A 19,459-nucleotide genomic window follows, 5' to 3' on the forward strand; every position below is an offset into this window, starting at 1 on the left:
CTCAATGTTCCAATTTAAAAATTATTGACCATAGTCATAAATACTAGTAAATACCCAGACGAAGCTAACATTTTAAATTTGTACAATTAAAAATTATATATTATAGATTTGTATAATTATAAATTTTGTATAATTATAATATTTGTATAATTGTATGATTATTGTATCAATTGTATAATTATAATATTTTTATAATATATTTGTATAATTATAATAATTATATATTATATTTGTATAATTCTAAATTTGTATAATTAAAAATGCAGAACGCCGACATTTTGTTAGCTGGCAAAGCTTTAATGGCATATAAACCGCAGTGATATGTATAAATTGAAAGTCCAAATTTAGGCCTCAAAAGCACTAACTTCCTTCCTCCTTTACTTGTAAGGTTTTTCTTGACCTACAGCTTTATTAATCTTACATTATTATTATTGTGTTTTTTCCTTTTTTTTAAATAAAGAAAGGATTTATTCATCAACAATAAACATAACAAAACGTGAAGCAAACCATATTGTTAATTATAATTATTGTATATACATTGTTGTTATTATTATTACTAAATAGGGGGAGAAAAAATTTCATTGGTCTTGAAAAGGTTTTCTTTGATTTTGCTTATCTTGGACTTAGAGCATTGGCAAGATGATCCCTGAACTCGAGTTCTACTCTAAGACAAACCTTGTTCTACATGTTATTGTTTTTCTTAAGATAGGAGCTATTTTCACAGCAGGGGTGGATCCAGGATTTTTCTTAGCTGAGGGTGCATGATAGATTACTCCGATAAACTTGTGAACTAAGAAATATCTGCAACTTAAAGGGAACCTCAACAATTATACGTAGGTAGGTGTTGGAAATGGTCGTAAATTTAATTTAAAATCTGGTGAAGATTAAAGCTCTAATAAATCTATTGAAGTTAAAACGACGTAAAAATACTGATACAAAAAAAGTTTTAAAAACCATGCCACCATAAAAGCTGTTAAATCAATCAAAAGCTGTTAAATCAATCAAAAAACTGATCAAAAATCAAAAAATATTATAATATCAAAAAACTGATCTTTTATATTTTCTGTATAAGTTTTAGTCTTTATACTTCTGAACACTATAACGAGTGATTTAAGCTTTGTATTGTCAGAAAAAATAATATACGGTCTGTATATTTGTCAAAAAAATATACAGTCTTAAACAATTTGAAACTTATTTATAGCTCAAATATTAAAAACTAATTACAAAAAATATCTTTAAAGTGTTACAGTATCCCAACATCTACCCCAAATCTGCCTCTTCGTTAGGGTGGGGGGCACCCCCGCCTGGATCTGCTGCTTTTTCACAGGGTCTTTTAAGTCTTTTCGAAATAATGGAGCGGGGATCTTTAAAATACCTTCTCAGGCCCTAGTTTGGACGGAAAAACCGCTCCCAGTTATCCTGACCTACGTTGACTGGTGAAAAGTTGACAATTTGGAAAAGTCAATTAAGTCTTTGTTCTAAATATTTACTTTTGAACATAGAATATTGTAAATTATGACGAACAGAAAAAGAGAAATTTTAACAAAACGCGAGAAAAATGCAGTTTTATAGTAAATTCATAAAACTTAAAGTGTCAAAACCAAGCTAAAATCCAGGAGAATGAGACCTTAAACAGATGTACCGAATTTCTTGCGGGCCTTCTATTAATGCTTAGATTATAAAATTGACTGCCTGATTGTAAGCTTTTTGTTGATTAAAAAGCAAAACAAGTTTTTTCAACTGAAAGTAAGGAGTCACATGAAAACTTAAAACGAAAAGAAATTATTATGTATATGAGGGGGGGGGGTTGTCCCCTCCTCAACACCTTGCTCTTCACGCTCAAAATTTTTAGTACTTTTAAAAAGAATTCTTATTATTCTAATTAAACGAACATCGTGTTTCAGGAGTCGTTTTTAAAGACTTGAGACAAAATTGAAACTTTAACGTAAAGACCGAGGTGTTGAGGAGGGGCCCACCCCTCTTATCCCCGTAATTTCTGTTCGTTTTAAGTTTTAATGTTGATCCTTACTTTCAGTTGAAAAAATGTGATTTTTTGAAAATTCCTGATCGTTTTTTAGGTAACGCCAGGAAATCTGGCTCCACCTCCACGAAAAAATTCTTTTACTGTACGAATTGTATAAAAACGATGTCATTTCATTTGTTGATAGATAGTCTATCATCCATCCACTCTTGGACAGAGCTATTATCGTTGTGGGATAATGGGTATTCAAATAGTTTATGAGTTTCTATATACAGGGGTTCGAGTCCTGGTGTCACTGGTTATTTGGTTTAGAACAAGGCTCAGTGGCGTGAGTCTGTACGCTCAGCCAGAGTCGACTCGCCTCTAAACGGGTACCTGGAGAAATGTGGGGAAGGTAAATAGGAAGGATGTGCGAAAGGAAATGATGACTGGTTCCCAACCCCCCATTGCACTTCCTGGTTGAAGGGTCGTGAAACGGAGATCTGCACCACCGGTAGTGACTGTAAAGATCAATGTTATATCCTTTACCCTTTTTTAATTGGTTTATCATGAATATGGGTGGGGTGAATTGAGACCCAGGCCACGAGGCGAAAAGCCTAGTGCATCCACACGCAAAATCAAAATGTGTATATAGCATCAGTAGCTATTAAGATATTGAAGCCCCCTTGGGAGTGGTGTTTTGAAATAGGGTTTGTCTGTCTTTCACCCCCTTTGTAAAGGAGCGTTTCTTGGTAATGTTAAGGTGTCCCCCATTGTCTTCGCTCATCCTAAGAACTTCAGCCGCCAGTTTCAGACCAGTTTGGGTAGGCAACACTCGTTCCTCAAAAGATAGGTGAGAGACACCCAACATTTGCCAGCATCAGCGATAAATGGCACTCCCTTAAGGAGGAAGGAACAGAAGTGGGATTAAGAACACATTCTCATGTTCTGACATAGAAAAGTGTGGAAAGTTGATTTGGAAGAGGTTGCGTAGTCACTGTTCTGAATGTTTACTTTTGGACATAAAAATATTACAAATTATGATAAACAGAAAAAGAGAAATTGTAATAAAACACGTGAAAATTGTAATTTTTATTGTAATTTCAAACAAATTAAGGTTTTGGTCCGAACCTAGCTAAAAGTCCAGGAGAATCAGAATCTAAACACGTAAACTGAACTTCTCGAGGGCCTTCTATTAGTAGTTAAAACATAAAACTGACTATTCGATTCTAAAATTTAGATCTTTATTCATAATCTAACTGTATATTGGATTATCCACTTGCTTGAGTCTTCAGTGATACTCTTAGCACTGACCAAAATTATCAAATTGGATAACCGGGTCATAATTTTAGCGGAGGAAGACTTTCTGCTAGATAGCATTGATAATCGATTAAAAAAAGAAGGAAAAAGAGATAAAAGGCACCTAATTAGACTAAATTTTTCATGGTTGGACTGAGTCAATGCACAGGCAAAAATCATTAACACTTAAAACGAAAAGAAATTATTACTTATATGAGGGGGGGGGTTTGTCCCCTCCCCAACACCTTGATCTTCACGCTCAAAATTTTTAGTACTTTTAAAAAGAATTCTTATTATTCTAATTAAACGAACCTCATGTTTCAGGAGTCGTTTTTAAAGAATTGAGACAAAATTGAAACTTTAGCGTAAAGAGCGAGGTGTTGAGCAGGGGGCCACCCCTTTTATCCCCGTAATTTTTGTTCGTTTTAAGTTTTAATGTGATCCTGACTTTCAGTTGAAAAAACATGTTTTTTTTAAATTCCTGATCTTTTTTAGGTAACGCCAGGAAATCTGCTAGATAGTATTGATAACCGATTAAAAAAAGAAGGAAAAAAAAGATAAAAGGCACCTAATTAGACTAAATTTTTTATGGTTGGACTGAGTCAATGCATAGGCAAAAAGCCCCACTGCCTTCACGGCCAGTCCCTCCATCACGACAAGCTGCACTCGATCCTCTCAAAACGGAAACTAGCAAGATAATTTATTATCCAACCTTGGAATTCTCCCCACAAGATTTTTTTGTTACGCCACAGGCGGTGCTACATATATCCAGGGGAATTCTCCCCCTTGGGCATAATTTTGGCAGTCACTACTGGCTTCAGTCTATCCGATCTCATCAACGCAATCCTGAAAATACTGCATTTCTTGGTCAGACACTGTGCAGGACGGTGACTAAACTTAGCAATAGTAGCTATTTGGGCTTACTACTAGGACCACCACGAGAAGGTTGTCACCATTACTTCCACTTTTAAGACAACCTATTTTGAAAAGTAAAAAAAGTAAATTTCATATATATATATATATATATATATATATATATATATATATATATATATATATATATATATATATATATATATATATATATATATATATATATGTATATATTTATATATATTGAATATATTGACTCAGAGTTCATACTGCAAACACTTCTTTTTCGATATAATCTCATTCATACAGTAAGACTGTGAATACTGTAAGACAACTGTGATTCCCTATGGTCTTATATTGAAATAATTTCATAATCAGACTTGAACTAGAAAATAGTTCACCTTGAACTTAGATTATATTATTTGACCTACATATTTCTTGTTCAGCGCATTGACCAAGCAAGACCTATTTTTGGGTGGTGAGATATTATCTCCGATAGCTATGTCGGAGAACATAGTTTGGAATGTGATATTGAACTTCTTAAATCATGCTCGAAAAGCTGGAAATAAGATTGATGCGATAAGCCGTAAAGCATGCGAGTTTTTTACGAAGGACGATATAATCAATGCTAAGGAGATACTGTGTGTCTTCTGCTCATTATACTAATAGAGTGTCAATTAAAAAAAGTGCCGAATCCAATATTAACGAAATGTTAAAGGTACTTGAACTTTGTGAGCAAAGTAACGTTGAGCTGCCAGTCTTTGTGATAGTTGAACCTGACGAAGTCCCTATATGTCCTGATGAGATAGCAGCGGTAATCGCCAGAAAAGTAACAGAGGTTTGTAATAAGCTAGACAATTTCATCAATAAAGACTCTCCCAACCCCTCGATTACTCCTACAGTTACTAAAAACAAAGCCCTCATTTGCAGAGGTACACAAGAGTTTGACCTCTGACGTCACGAAGTCAGATTTGAGGAAAGACTTTTTGTAAAAAATTTGTGGCAGAGAGTGCTCTAAAATTGTCGAAGTTCCGCCCAGAAAAGATAATTGGCGAGTTGATACACCTAGCAAGGCTGATGCAGAAACTCTTGTCAGGGTCTTTCAGAACGACGATAAGTCTCTTTCTGCAACAATCAGGAGCCCCTCTCACCTCGGTATTGCTCGATTTGTTCCCAGCAAAATAAATGACGATGAACCTTCCGCACTAATTCTGTAATGTGTCAGTTCAAAATATATTGGCAATACCCGCTCGTTTCGATTGAAATTTGAAACCAAAGTTGACCTTATAAATGCTATAAAAAAAATCCCCCCAGTCATATGCTATGAAAGGATCAAAGTAGCTGAGTATCTCATCCTACCGGTGAGATGTTTCAAGTGTCAAGCTTACGGGCATATATCCAGCAGCTGCAAAAATGAACCTATTCGCGCAGTCTGCGGTGACCATGGTCATTCAAGCTCCAAAACATCTTCTTGTCAAAGGCCCAAGAAATGTGCATTGTACAAATCACAGGATGATCCCTGTTACAGCTTCAAATGTCCAGTCGCCCAAGGACTTTTAAGTGAAGTTAAGTCAGTATAATGGCTCAAGCCTTAAGTCTCTTATCATGAAATATCAATGGCAAAGTGGTTGACAAAGGCCCAGTCCTCTCTGAACTCTTAAGTAAATATGAAATATTTTTTCTACAAGAATATTTTTTATCTGACGAAAGGAAAAATCTACTCAGCATTTCACAAAATTCTTATCTCTTATTTCACCCAGCGAAAATGAACAAGTGCCATGGCCGACCTTCAGGCCGATTAGCTATCATTTCAAAATTCCCCCTCGATCTCTTTGAGTCGAATGACCATTTTGTTGCTGCTGAATTTTTGGACCTAACCTGCATAAAAGTTTACTTGCCAACTAATTACTGCTCTTCTCAATCAGAGAATAAGTTCATGAATGCTTGCGAAAGGCTAGCGAATTTTATGAAGAGAGTTTCAAAGCGCCCAAACGCTCGAGTTTTGATCGCAGGAGACTTTGATTGTGACTTAACAGACAATTCATCGCCAAGAACCCAATTCCTTCTGAATTACCTCCCCTCCCTTCCTAATCAGATGCTGCCAAACAGAAACTTTCACGTTTATTTATGTCCTGTCAGCGACTTCTAACCTTGGTCATTTTATTGCAGCTTTCCCTGTGAAACTGTCGAGGTAATTAGAGGTGGCCTTTATTCGGATCACCTACCAATAAAGCTAAAAATAAATATTTCGTTTAATGCCTCTAAACAGCCAGATAAAAAGTGTTTTTACATAAAAGACAGGAAAAAGTTAACCGCGAGAGGTTTCGTTTTGAATGCGACAGAATGAGGTACCCTTTTATTTGTTGTGCACGCACTCGGGCCTTAGTGAAAAAAGAAAAAAATAGCCATCGGACTTACCACCTATCTATCAGAAATTAATCTAGCAGGTTGCATTGTTTCCCTGTTCATATGGTTCACTTTGATGGAATTTGTCCTAGGAAGCACAGCAAAGGCAATGGGAGAACACAGAATCTTATTGAGAAAAACGCTCATAAAATTGCAGAGAACCCTTCGAAGCTTTGGAAAAAATTTGAACGCCCTTGTGAACACATTTTTGCAAATAATATTCCTGAGCCTGAGTGGATGAACTATTATAAGCATGAGTTTTCTTCTCCCAATCTGCTCTTGAATCTAAATTTGAAAAAGAATTAAATGCTTCTCTGAAAAGACACGAACCTTCGACATTTATAATTAAGCCAAATGATGTATCGTTTTATTGTAAAAAAAAACAAAGAAAATAAATTCTACTGGACTTGATAGAATTACTACCAGACATTTTGATTATGCAAGTGCTTTTCTTTTTAATCATTTATCTCTACTCTTTCAAATGTCTATTGAAAAAGGAGTTGCTCCTTATCAATTTACAACCCCTATACCGAAAAAGGGCAAAAAGGATTTTACAGTGTCTAATTCGTTCCGACCTATAATAGTTTCTTGTACTATTTATGAATTATTTGACTCAGTTGTTTTGGATGGAATTGTTTCTAAATATTATGTCCCACCCCACCAGTTTGGTTACCAAAAAGGTATTAGCCGGGAGCATGCCCTTTTCGCTTTAATGAATGTTCTTGGTGATGCAGAAAGAAGTAGATTCCATATTATCCTTTGTGCTTTAGATGCTGCTCGGGCTTTTGACTCTTGCATTTTTTCCCAAGTTTTACTTGAGGCGTATAAAAGAGGGGTAAATTTTTGTATAGTAAAATGCATTCTGTATATGTACCATCACCTTAAGGCGAAGTTAAAGGGCGGATGTTCCCTTTCTGATATGTTGAAAGGAGTCCGCCAAGGTGGCCTTACCTCACTGACTTTATTCAATAACTCTGTTTTGCATGCCCAAATTTTGTTAATTTTAGTTGTATTTACCGTAGATTTAATTTTTCATTAATGACATTATCAGGTGACGTTTTGAATTTAAGCCGTATTTTTAGTGGATGTGAAAACGCGTTTCATCAGCTTTATGATGAATATAAAGATATTGGGCTTTCTTTCAATGTAGAAAAAAACTGCTTTTGTAGCTTTCAGTTTTAAAAAGACAAGTTGCCCTACTTTTTTATCTTTAGCTAATGCCCAAGTCCCCCTTTCTCCAAAATTAGTTTACCTTGGAATGCCTTTTGGAAAAATACAAAAGAAACTGTAAAATTACCCCTTGAAAATTTGAAGAAAAACTGAGAATTGCTTATGTTTCATTTGAATCTAATATTAAACACATAAATAAATTAATTCTAGCAAAGATTTATAATAGCCTAGTTGTACCTCATTTTTGTCCGGTTTGGCAGTTTTTTAGTGAACCTCAGAAACTATCTGTTCGTAGAATGTATTTGCGTTGTGGAAAATTCCTTCTCAGTTAGCCTCCTTGGGCAAGAAATAGTTACTTAATGGGTAAATTCCGCCTAGTTTCGCCTATAGTTGTTATTGATAAAAGGCTATATGAGTTCCATTCTTCTATATCGATAGTATCTCATCCTTGGTCAGCATTATTTATTTGATTGTCTGTTGGTGTTGATTTGTATCTTTTTCTTTGTATCTTTTTTTTCTTGTATGTTTTTTTCTTTTATTACTCCATCTTAAGGCCGTTTCACCCTCTTTTTGTAAAAGATGGGTAATAAATAAATTGAATATATATATATATATACATATATATATATATATATATATATATATATATATATATATATATATATATATATATATAAACAAGAAAAAGAAAAGAAAGTTTGTCGCTGTGGTTACTGTAAAGGATGAGACTAATGGAGATAATGGAAACATATCTTAAATCAACTTTTCATGCTCTTTTCAGTAGTATAAAGTATTAATTGAAATATTCTCAGAAAATTTAATATTATACCATTTTATGGCGTACATCTCCTTTTTCGTCTTCTGTCAAAAGTGTTCTGAGCACATTCAAAATAACCAATTTTTGGAGTATGTCCCCTTTTTTCTTGACAAAAAAGGAGCCAAATGCCATTATACCTTTATAAAATAATCTTCTTCTGTCAAAACTGGCGTATGTCTCTTTATCTTCGTAACGGTACAAGATAGGATAACTCTCATTCTACCATTTGATTCCTCATGCTGAGTTTAGCTTATTTTCGACCAAAATGGCATATGTCACACTTTTAGTTATCACAGCCGGCATCAAAAACAGACATTGAAGTCAACAGTCGGTTTTTGGCAGTACTACAGCCTATCCTACTAGCTCTATTCTAGGTCCCCTTGAGTGGTACAGTGTGAGTTCTGGGGACGTGACATAAATTGGGTGCCTATTGTAATAGTTTTTTTTTATATAAATACTTATTCGTATATAATAATATTCGTTGGTGACAACCTATAATCCTTCATCCGTTAAAAAGTGGCTATCTTAACCGTATGATCATTATAATCAAAGAAAATAGATTGAACCAGACTTTTCGTAGAGCTTATTGTTTGATATACGATCAGTGAAGCGAACAACAAATACCGCCCTTCAACTATTTCTCTGGAAAACATCTAACATATCGCCTCGATCTTTCGAAGTGCCCACGTTTCAGAGTCATGCTTAGCCATCGCCATTACCGTGATTTCCAAAATTCTAATCTTAATTCAAAGGCTGATCTTCCTATTCTTTCAAACATTTTAAACTGAGAAATTATACTCTGCAAGGTATTTTACTCTTTACATCATCTCTGCATTGACGACTTTTACCAATACTACTACTCACGTAATTCAGACTTGAATGATTTTCTCGTTACTTAGTATCACATCTTCACTTTCTGTATGACTATAAGTGACTTAGTCTTCTTAAATGAGCATTCAAAACCTCTAATATTCATTCATTTCCCAGACATTTTGTCTAGAACACCGAAATCATCTGCGTAATCGAAGACTAGGAAATTTTGCCATCCCATTTGATGAAACGTTCTCTCATAGTCTTTATCATGATTCTTAGGACATAGTCCGTCAAATTTGATCCATGTAAACGAATGTAGATACAACCTTTGTCTAACTCTTGACTCCACGCCAAACCAACTACTTCCTACTGACCTACTTTAACAGAAACAATACTACTCTCGTATATAGCAACAGCCCCTTAGATTCTTCATTAATTGCACCTTAGTTCTTCGAGACTGATATGTGAGATATGAGGCCCGTTCTTTGACTCATTCAAATGCTAAGATCGTACGATCTTTGATTGAAAACAACTTTAAGGAAAACCTGAGGACTCGGATCTTTCTTCTTCGGTCGTTATTTTGCTAACATCTTTCTTCATTCTAATGTGGTCACTGGTCTAAGGACTTTGAAGAGATTGTCATCAAAGTTCTCTTTTCAGTTAATTGACAGTGAGTTGTAAGATCTTAGCACTTTCGTGCAGCAAAAAGCAATGATCTGAGAAGAAAGAAGTTAGATTTGAGATTAAGATCTTAGCACCGTGATGAATCAAAGAACGGGCTTATGTTTTATTGACAAAGTGATACAGAGTATAGACGACCATACACCCAACCACAGAAGTCACTTAATTTCAGCATTTTGAACAAGATTCGAGCTTCTTAATCAGTCCTGAGTCAGCCAATCGATCAACCCGTGAAGTTAATCGATAAAGGTATGTTATATGTGTATAAGATATAGTATAGACAACCATACACCCAACCACAGAAGTCACATAACTTCAGCATCTTGAACAAGGTTCGAGCTTCTTAATCAGTCCAGAGTCAGCCGATCGATCAACCTCTGAAGTTAAACTATAAGGTATAGTTTAGACAACCATATACCCAACCATAGAAGTCACGTAAATTCAGCATTTTGAATAAAATTTGAGCTACTTAATCAGTCCTTAGTCAGACGATCGATCAACCCCTGAAGTTAATCCATAAAGGTATGTTATAGGTGTGTAAGGTATAGTATAAATGACCATACACCCAACCACAGAAGTCACATAATTTCAGCATTTTTAACAAGATTCAAGCTTCTTAATCTGTCCTGATTCAGACGATCGATCAACCCCTGAAGTTAATCCATAAAGACATGTTATAGGTATATAAGGTATAGTATAGACCACCATACACCCAACCACAGAAGTTTTATATTTTCAGCATTTTGAACAAGATTCGAACTTCTTAATCAGTCCTGAGTCAGACGATCCATTGACCCCTGAAGTTAATCCATAAAGGTATGTTATAGGTGTAAAGGTGTATAAGGTATAGTATAGACCAGGGCTTCTTAAACTGTGGGTCGCGACCCCCAGAGGGGTCGCGAGACTACTTAAAGGGGGTCGCAAAGATCTAATACTTTTCAATCACTATAAATAAAATTTTAAAATTAGTATACACACTACGTACAAATATAAATACAAATAAAAATCATACAAAATACTATTGTAGTTTTATTATAACTTTTTTTTTTGAAAAAAGTGACAATGCAAAACTGTTATGTAGGGCCTATAAATGAAAATATGGAAGTAGCATTTAAAATAATAAATACAACGCGCTCCTCGATTTCCAACTGAACCTTCGACATTGATGTCTGGCCGTCGGCGTCAGTGTTTGCAAGATAACTTAGTGATTTTAAGTACCCAGATGCCACGTCGCCCTACAGCTTACACATACTGTTTGGACTCAGCTTTGTCTTCGTAGTGACATGTGTGTATTTACTGTGTAATTTTCAGTTGGTGTTTTTTAATTATTACGTTAAAGTTCAACTGCATTTTGTTTAATTATTTATTATTATTTAACCATCATGGATAAATGGCTAATTAAACTTCCAACTAATAAGTCTGCCACGCCGTCACAACCAAGTTGCAGTGCTTCAAATCCGACTTCTAGCAAAACAAAAAAAAGAAAATATGACAAATCATATTTGCAGTATGGCATCACATGCTCTTCTCACAACAATGAAGAACAACCAGTGTGCTTAATTTGCAAAGAAGTTTTGGCTGCAGAAAGCATGAAACCGTCAAAACTGCAACGACATTTGAATACTAAACATGCAACGTTATCAAAAAAGCCGATAGAATATTTTGAGCATCTTTTTCAAACATCAAATAAAGAAAAGAACATTTTGGAGAAGTATGTTACTTTGAATGATAAATATCTATTGGCATCGTATGAAGTTTCGTATTTGATAGCAAAAACGAAAAAGCCTTTTACTATTGGAGAGCAACTTTTACTACCTGCAGCTATAAGAATGTCTGAAATTGTTCATGGAAAACAGTATGCTGCTGAAATTAGTAAAATTCCATTATCAAATTAAACTGTGTCCAAAAGAATTTCAGACATTAGCAATGATCAATTTCAACAGCTTCTTATGAGGCTTAAAGACAGCTCAAAGTTTGCAATACAACTGGACGAGTCGACAGACATTTCAAAAATGGCACAGTTGTTACTTTTTGTAAGATATATTTATGAGGGAAGCATTCATGAACATATACTGTTTTGTCGTCCTCTGGAAGGTCATACTCGTGGAAAAGATATATATAAAAAAGTAAATGAGTTTTTTGAAAAAGAAGGATTAAATGGGAAAAATTGTGTTGGTGTGTGCACGGACGGTGCTGCAGCAATGACCGGACAAGATCTTGGTTTTACAGCATTTGTTAAAGCTGGAAATGATCATATTACATTTACACATTGTATGATTCACCGAGAGGCACTTGTTGTTAAAAAAATTGCACCAGAATTAAACACTGTGTTTTTTGATGCAGTCAAAATCATTAACTTTATTAAAAGTCGAGCACTTAATAGTCAATTGTTTAAAAATTTGTGCATTGATGTGGATTCGGATTATACAAGTTTATTGCTACATGCTGAAGTTAGGTGGCTAACAATCAAGAGGTCGAAGTTTGAAACGATTATTAACTTTAAAAGATGAAGTTCTTATATTTCTAACAGAGCAAAATTCTAATTTGGCCGATTATTTTCACGATAATTTATGGCTTCTCAAGCTATGCTATTTGGCAGATATTTTTGATAAAATCGATGATATGAATTTATTAATGCAGGGAGTCTGCGTTAATATGTTTATGTTAAAAAATAAACTTGAGGCCTTTGTTAAAAAAATTCTTGTATGGAAGAACAGAGTGGAAAGTGGATCGCTCGAAATGTTTCCATTTACTGACGAGTATATAATTAGTAACAATATTTCAAAAAAAGATACTCCTATAACAAAAACTATAGTTAATCATTTGAAGGATATGGAAGTTTACATGCATAGGTATTTTCCCAATGATATCGATACACAACAATGGATTTGCAATCCATTCTCAATTGAAATGGAAGAAATAAATTTTTTAAACTTAAAAGCACAAGAAGAATTTGCCGAATTAACAAGTGATACTACCTTGCGACTCAGATTTTCTCAAGTGCCTGTGCATGAATTTTGGATAGAAATCAAATCAGAATACCCCTTACTATCGGAAATGGCAATGAACAAATTACTGCCATTTTGTACAACATATTTATGTGAATCAGCCTTTTCCACATTAACTTACATAAAATCAAAATACCGTTCAACTTTAATAAACGTTGAAAATTTATTACGATCTGCACTAACTCAAATTGAGCCTAGATTTAATTATTTATGTAAAAATAAACAATCACATCCGTCACATTAATATTGTTTGATGTTAATAATATGTTTTTATTAATAAAATTGTTACAAAAGTTTATTTTTTCTATTGAATATATAGATATAGTTTTATGTCATTCTATTTATTGTGTTTTATTACGACCGATATCCCGTCATCGTTTCCAATTATATATATGTGAAATGAATGGGTACGTATTCTTTAATCCTTTATCTTATTTACATTGTAAAATAGTACGATTTTACATCTACATCTTTGGTTAATATATATTTCATTATATGGAGGAGGGGGTCATTTAAAATTTCCTAAGCTTGAAGGGGGTCGCTATATAAAAAAGTTTAAGAAGCCCTGGTATAAATGACCATACACCCAACCACAGAAGTCACATAATTTCAGCATTTTTAACAAGATTCAAGCTTCTTAATCTGTCCTGATTCAGACGATCGATCAACCCCTGAAGTTAATCCATAAAGACATGTTATAGGTATATAAGGTATAGTATAGACGACCATACACCCAACCACAGAAGTCACATATTTTCAGCATTTTGAACAAGATTCGAACTTCTTAATCAGTCCTGAGTCAGACGATCGATTAACCCCTGAAGTTAATCCATAAAGGTATGTTATAGGTGTAAAGGTGTATAAGGTATAGTATAGATAGACGACCATACACACAACCACAGAAGTCACATATTTTCAGCATTTTGAATATGTTTCGAGGTTCTTAATCAGTCCTGAGTCAGACGATCGATCAACCCCCGAAGTTAATCCATAAAGGTACCTTACGTAAACTATTTCCATCCCGGGCTCATAAAGTTGATCACTTATTAGCATTCATCAACTTCTTCATTTAGAGTTTACCCATTTTGGACGCTGGTTTCTTTAATATTTAATCAATCTCATTCAACAGCCCAAAGAAAAGGAACAAGCAAAAGATTCACATACGTTTGAATACTATAGTATTGAATACCCACTACGATGGCGCAATTTTCGCCTCCTACACTTTAAACATGTGGAATAACTATTTAATCTAACATGCTTAGAAAATACATCAGCGTTTAGTCTGGAGTACAGAACCGAAAGAAACTTCATGAAAATTATATAGACTTTTTAGACGCATAAATTTGGCGGTTTCGTGTTCCCATGTGTTAAAATCTTTGAAAGGCGATTTTGTTTTTATTGGACGAACAATGGAATATCCAAATTTTCGCGGTCAAACTCCTTTAGAAGAAGACAATTATAAGTTACTTCAGCAGTTTTCACCTTTTAACTCTTTCACGTTCGATGACAATATTTATAAATTCAAAAGGCTCCTTACCAATTCTTGGCCAGGTGTCATTATCCTTTGCCTGAATTATAGCCTTGTTCAAAATATGGTCTTGTCATTTACCAATGCTATCGTTAAAATCTTAATGCAAAACGGTCACGCTTGTCCATGGAACGTGGCCAAACCTAGAAAGCGGCTGCCTACCTTACTCTATCTAAATAGATCATTTTGGTCTCAAGTAGAGGCAAAGCTTCACGTCCAAAATGCTACCACAGATTTACTCAATGCAGAAGAAACGCCCAAATGATCCAATCGGCTGTGACAATTAAAAGTGCGACATGTGCCATTTTGGTCGAAAATGAGCTATCTGTGTCGTGGGCAAACTCAGCACGAAGAATTGTCCTATCTTATACCGTTACGAAGCTAATAAAGATACACGCCAGTTTTGACAGAAGAGGATTATCTTATGGAGCTATTATGGCATTTGTCTCCTTTTTTGTCAAGGAAAAAGGAGACATACGCCATAAAATGGGTTAATTTGGAATTCGCTTGAAATATGTAAATTTAAATTATACCACTAAAAATAACATAAAAAATTGGCTTAGAATATGTTGTCTTTATGTCCATTAGTCTCATACTTCAGAGTAAACTCATCTGACAGACTTTTCTGTTTTTTGGCTCTCCTGAAAAGTTGCAAAAATGGCATATGTTCCATTTTTAATTACCACAGCCGCAATATTCATTAGACATTTTCTTGTTTGAGGATAGGGACAAAAGAGATGGGGCGACTTATTAGAGTGAAAACTGGTGCTAATGTCTAAAAGAAAATCGCCAACGCCATCTAGCAGTTGGCGTTCTTGGCACTTTTCAAGCTTCGTGATTGTGCTTTTTTCAAACTGTTCGTGGTAACGCATTGTAAGTAAGCAGCAATGCGGTTCAATAGTAACCGAACTTAAAAACTAGTCTAAAGAGCTAGTGATTGAGGATGAGGTATCCTCCCTCGTATACGGAATATTTTCTTTTTGGTTTAAGCTTTAATGGTGCTACTTACTTTCAGCAGATTTTTTTTTTATCTAAACCAGAAACTTAAAATAAGACATTATTACTACAATAATTTTACCAATTATAATCCTTGAGAGGAGCAAAGTTGAACCCAGTTCTCAAGTAAAGTGAAAATGAAAAAGCGAAAAATGAAAAGAGGTATACACTAAGATAAAGGCAAAGGTACAATAAAGAAAACTTGAATTATGTACGCCTATCTGATTTTTTTTTTTACTAGAATCTTGAAGACGCTAAATTTGAGTTGAGGGGAACAGTGGTCTGAGAGGGGAATTGGGCCCCCTAATTCATGGTAAATTCCCCACCCCTTGCTGTAAATTTTTGTGAATATACTTGGAAAACTTACTAAGGTTTCAATCTCACACCTACGAATCGATTATAGGTGTCTGAGGACGAGATCATCATCCTTCTTGAAAGAAATTCCCGTGTTTGTATCTGTTATAATTGCACCCATTTCAATCTTTACGGTTCATTTACAAATTACGGAATCGTCCGGATTTAGCGATCCGTGCGGATATTCCGTCTGTTTTCGTGCTTGAAAAATTCTCTAGCTTGCCGCAATGATTTGGTCAAATCAGGGCAGATTCTTGGCAAGGTTTTTAAATGAATAAAATCATGACTATGGAACATCAAAATCTTTGTTGTTTCAGACTTAATTTTTTTTTTCGCATATTGTCTTTTATGCCTCCTTCGCAGTATAAGGACTAAAGCGAGAGCCAAATTAGCCGATAATCTTTTTTTAGAACTTGTTCTCATCCACGCTGATGCATTTATTTGAAAACTTCGTCAATAATCTTCTTTTATAACATGTTGTCATCAACGCTGATGCATTTATTTGAAAATTAGCCAATAATCTTCTTTTGTCCTCATCCACCCTGATGCATTTATTTGAAAACTTTGCCTTAAAACGTAGCTTTTTCCGGGCCGTCGTTCGAAAAGATATGGCCGGATTTCCGCAATGCGTAAACGAACCATTACGCCTATGAATTGATTGAAGGTCTCTGAAGATGAGCTGAAATGTCATTACGTTCCTGAATGAGGAAAACTTTTTTGTTTTAAATTAGATACTATTCAGAAGGGAATAGATCAGAAGTCCTAAACTTAGATCTTAATACCATAAAATTAACCTTTAAAAAGAAAAGCAAAATGAGAAAAAATTAAACAACCAAAATTTAAACACACATCAAGATGAAAAATCTAAAAAATAAATTCTGGCTTGCCATAAAATAAAAAGATACAAACAATTGAACAGTTTTATTTTTGACAAACATCAAGCTCAAAAAATTTAACAAAAAAGCTGTTATACAGCAAAATACAAAGTCAACTCTTTCAAAATTAAAATTATCAATCACACATGCTACATACTACACAAATACAAGAAAAACAACAATCAACTATTGAAATATCAATCAGACTTTATCATCTTCAAATCAAAACAAATGCGTGAAAGGTCAAGTAAAACGTAAAAAATCCATGAAAATGCGTCACTTTAAATTACATTTTGATTACAAACGATCTGTTCCTTGATTCCCCCTCTCTAATAAAATTTTGGGTAGGTCCCTGGCAATAACTCTCGTTATATTTCTTCCACTTTAATGCTAAAGTACAGCTGATATGAAACATTCATAAACCCTGGAGTGGTGCTGCACGTCCCAAAAGGGAGACAAGCTTTAACCAATTCCAGGGACATGATCAGGGTTGCCGCCCCTAGTGATTTATCACTTTCTAGTGAATTTTTACATTACCTAAAGAAGAGATCACTAAATCAGCACGGACAAGGTACACCATAGGGTTTTCTTTCAGTGTTCTAAAAAATAAGCGAATGATAAGCTCGTTTTCGCAGAAGAAGTAGCTTGTTCTTGGCAAATTATTTTCAATTTCTAGGACATAAACACTCAACGAAAACAATTTATCATGTAGCTGACTTCAGATATCTCCTATATTTGCTGAGATATCTTGAGTATAGGATTTCTAAAATTACTCAGTAGCTCAATTAATTTAGCTCAATTAGTAGCTACCAGATGGTTTGGTCGAGCAAATCGTTTTCGTTGAGTGTCCATGCGCAGAGTTGAAGAGAAATAGGAACTAGTTTACAAACAATATTTTTAAAGAATAGAAATATTTTTTCTCAGAAATTCTTGCTCAAATCTGGTATATAACGCATAAACTTATTGTTGGCTATTACCCCCCCCCCCCCCCCCCCCGCCATTATCTATCAGATAAATCCTTTTTTCTCCTGTATATAGTTTACTCTGAGCCACATTTTTTAAAGATACTGATTTTTCAGGAATTTGAATCTGAAAATAACACGGCTTTGCATTAATACGTTCAAGATGCCAGAGTGTGATATTAAAAGCTGGTGAATTGTTAATATGTTTAAACTTGGCCCATTTAATTCACCCTGTCCCTGGTTGGTCTGCATTTCCCTGACCCACGAAAGAGGCGAGTTTACTTGTTTTGTGATTACATATTTTTAGTTTAGTTAAAAACGAGGTTCTACTAATCTTCTTTTGAAATTATGTTTAAGTTGGGGCCTGTGTGACAATCTGGAAAAAAAAGCGAGTTTTTTTTTCTTATCCCGCTCTACTGGTTATTTCTTATCTCAATTTAGGTTGAGGAGAGGAGTTTTAGGCAAATTATTAATACATGTTGAAGTTTGGTACCAACATTTACCAGTCTTGGAAGATACTGGCCTTACACTTCCCAATACTTATGTTGGGTAGTTTTTCTTAGCAAGGGGTACTGAATCCTCCCTCCCCCTTTGCCAGTCTCCTAGTTTCTCATGCCTCTTATTGAGTATATACGGTTCTGTAGTTACAACATGTGGGGTGACTCGAAGAATCTTTATCGCTCTCTAAAGGTCATTTATAATTAGAATAGTTAGTATAAAAACATTGGTAATACAATTTAGCTAAATTCTAGCACCGAAGCTTAATTTAACTGAGCTTGTCATTATCAAGCCATGATGGCAAGCCAATTATTGAGCTTCAATATCAATCCTTAGATATAAAACTGCGAAGTAATTTAGAAGCACGGAGAAATATTTTATATCTAAGGTAGTCACAAGTAGCCAATCAGATAAATCTGGGTAGTATTGGGTTCAGGGTTAGTCAAATTTTGGCGTAGGCTAAAATTCTTTGTGCATAGCCTTTAATCAATTAAATATGGCAAATAGGTTACAATTGCACCGCGTTGGCAACGATGATGTAAACTTGTCATAAGTAGCCACCCAGATAAAGCTTAGTATAAACAGGTCAAGCGTTAGTTAAATCTTGACTGAAGTTAAGTTTCTTTTTGAATACATCTTAATTAATTAAAAACGATAAAATTGTACGAAGTTGGCAACACTGAGTTAAACTAGTCATAAAGAGCCAATCAGAGGAATCTTAGCATGAATGGGACCAGCGTTAGTAAAGGTAACGTAAAATTTAGCGCAAGTTAAATTTCTTTGTGAATACTCTAAACAAATTAAAAACGGTACAAATACACTACGTTGGCAGCGCTGATCTAAACATGTCATAAATAGCTAATTAGATTAAACCTCAGTACGAATAGGTCCAATATTATTTAAATCTTGCTGTTTAAATGTCTTTGTGTATTGGCTTTGAATGCGAGTCATTCATACTAAAATGCATATACTAGAGGTTAAGGCTGGGTTTAAAATGAAGAGTTTAAACGAATCAACCAACTACGAAGGAGCTGATTAGATTTTTTGAAAAAGGTGTGAGAGACATATTCCGTTTTGGCCGCTCTATTATGAAGGTTTTACATTAATTAAGATATGAAAAAGTTAAACTACAAGTATCAACAACAATCATGGGGATCTTTTCACCGGATTTAATATTGTAAATTATTTTTGCGACATAAGTGTAAAATTAGAAGGGTTT

The 19,459-nt window shown here is 34.6% G+C and overlaps 2 protein-coding genes across 2 annotated transcripts; both read left to right on the forward strand.

Annotated features, from left to right (window-relative positions):
• Positions 1 to 11,401: 11,401 nt before the first annotated feature.
• Positions 11,402 to 11,914, forward strand: LOC136025639 (protein FAM200B-like). Its single transcript, XM_065701626.1, has one exon. It carries the CDS (start codon positions 11,402 to 11,404, stop codon positions 11,912 to 11,914), a length of 513 nt encoding a protein of 170 aa, XP_065557698.1.
• A 117-nt stretch (positions 11,915 to 12,031) lies between these two features.
• LOC136025642 (protein FAM200C-like) lies at positions 12,032 to 12,529 on the forward strand. The gene has a single exon (XM_065701630.1). It carries the CDS (start codon positions 12,032 to 12,034, stop codon positions 12,527 to 12,529), a length of 498 nt encoding a protein of 165 aa, XP_065557702.1.
• The last annotated feature ends 6,930 nt before the right edge of the window (positions 12,530 to 19,459 follow it).

This window comes from Artemia franciscana, chromosome 4 (genome assembly GCF_032884065.1).
Source record: "Artemia franciscana chromosome 4, ASM3288406v1, whole genome shotgun sequence".
Classification (NCBI taxonomy): Eukaryota; Metazoa; Arthropoda; class Branchiopoda; order Anostraca; family Artemiidae; genus Artemia; species Artemia franciscana.

Excerpts from the sequence above, each read along its gene's own strand:
- LOC136025639 (XM_065701626.1), top strand. The coding sequence starts at position 11,402 with ATGGATAAATGGCTAATTAAACTTCCAACTAATAAGTCTGCCACGCCG.
- LOC136025642 (XM_065701630.1), top strand. The coding sequence starts at position 12,032 with ATGGCACAGTTGTTACTTTTTGTAAGATATATTTATGAGGGAAGCATT.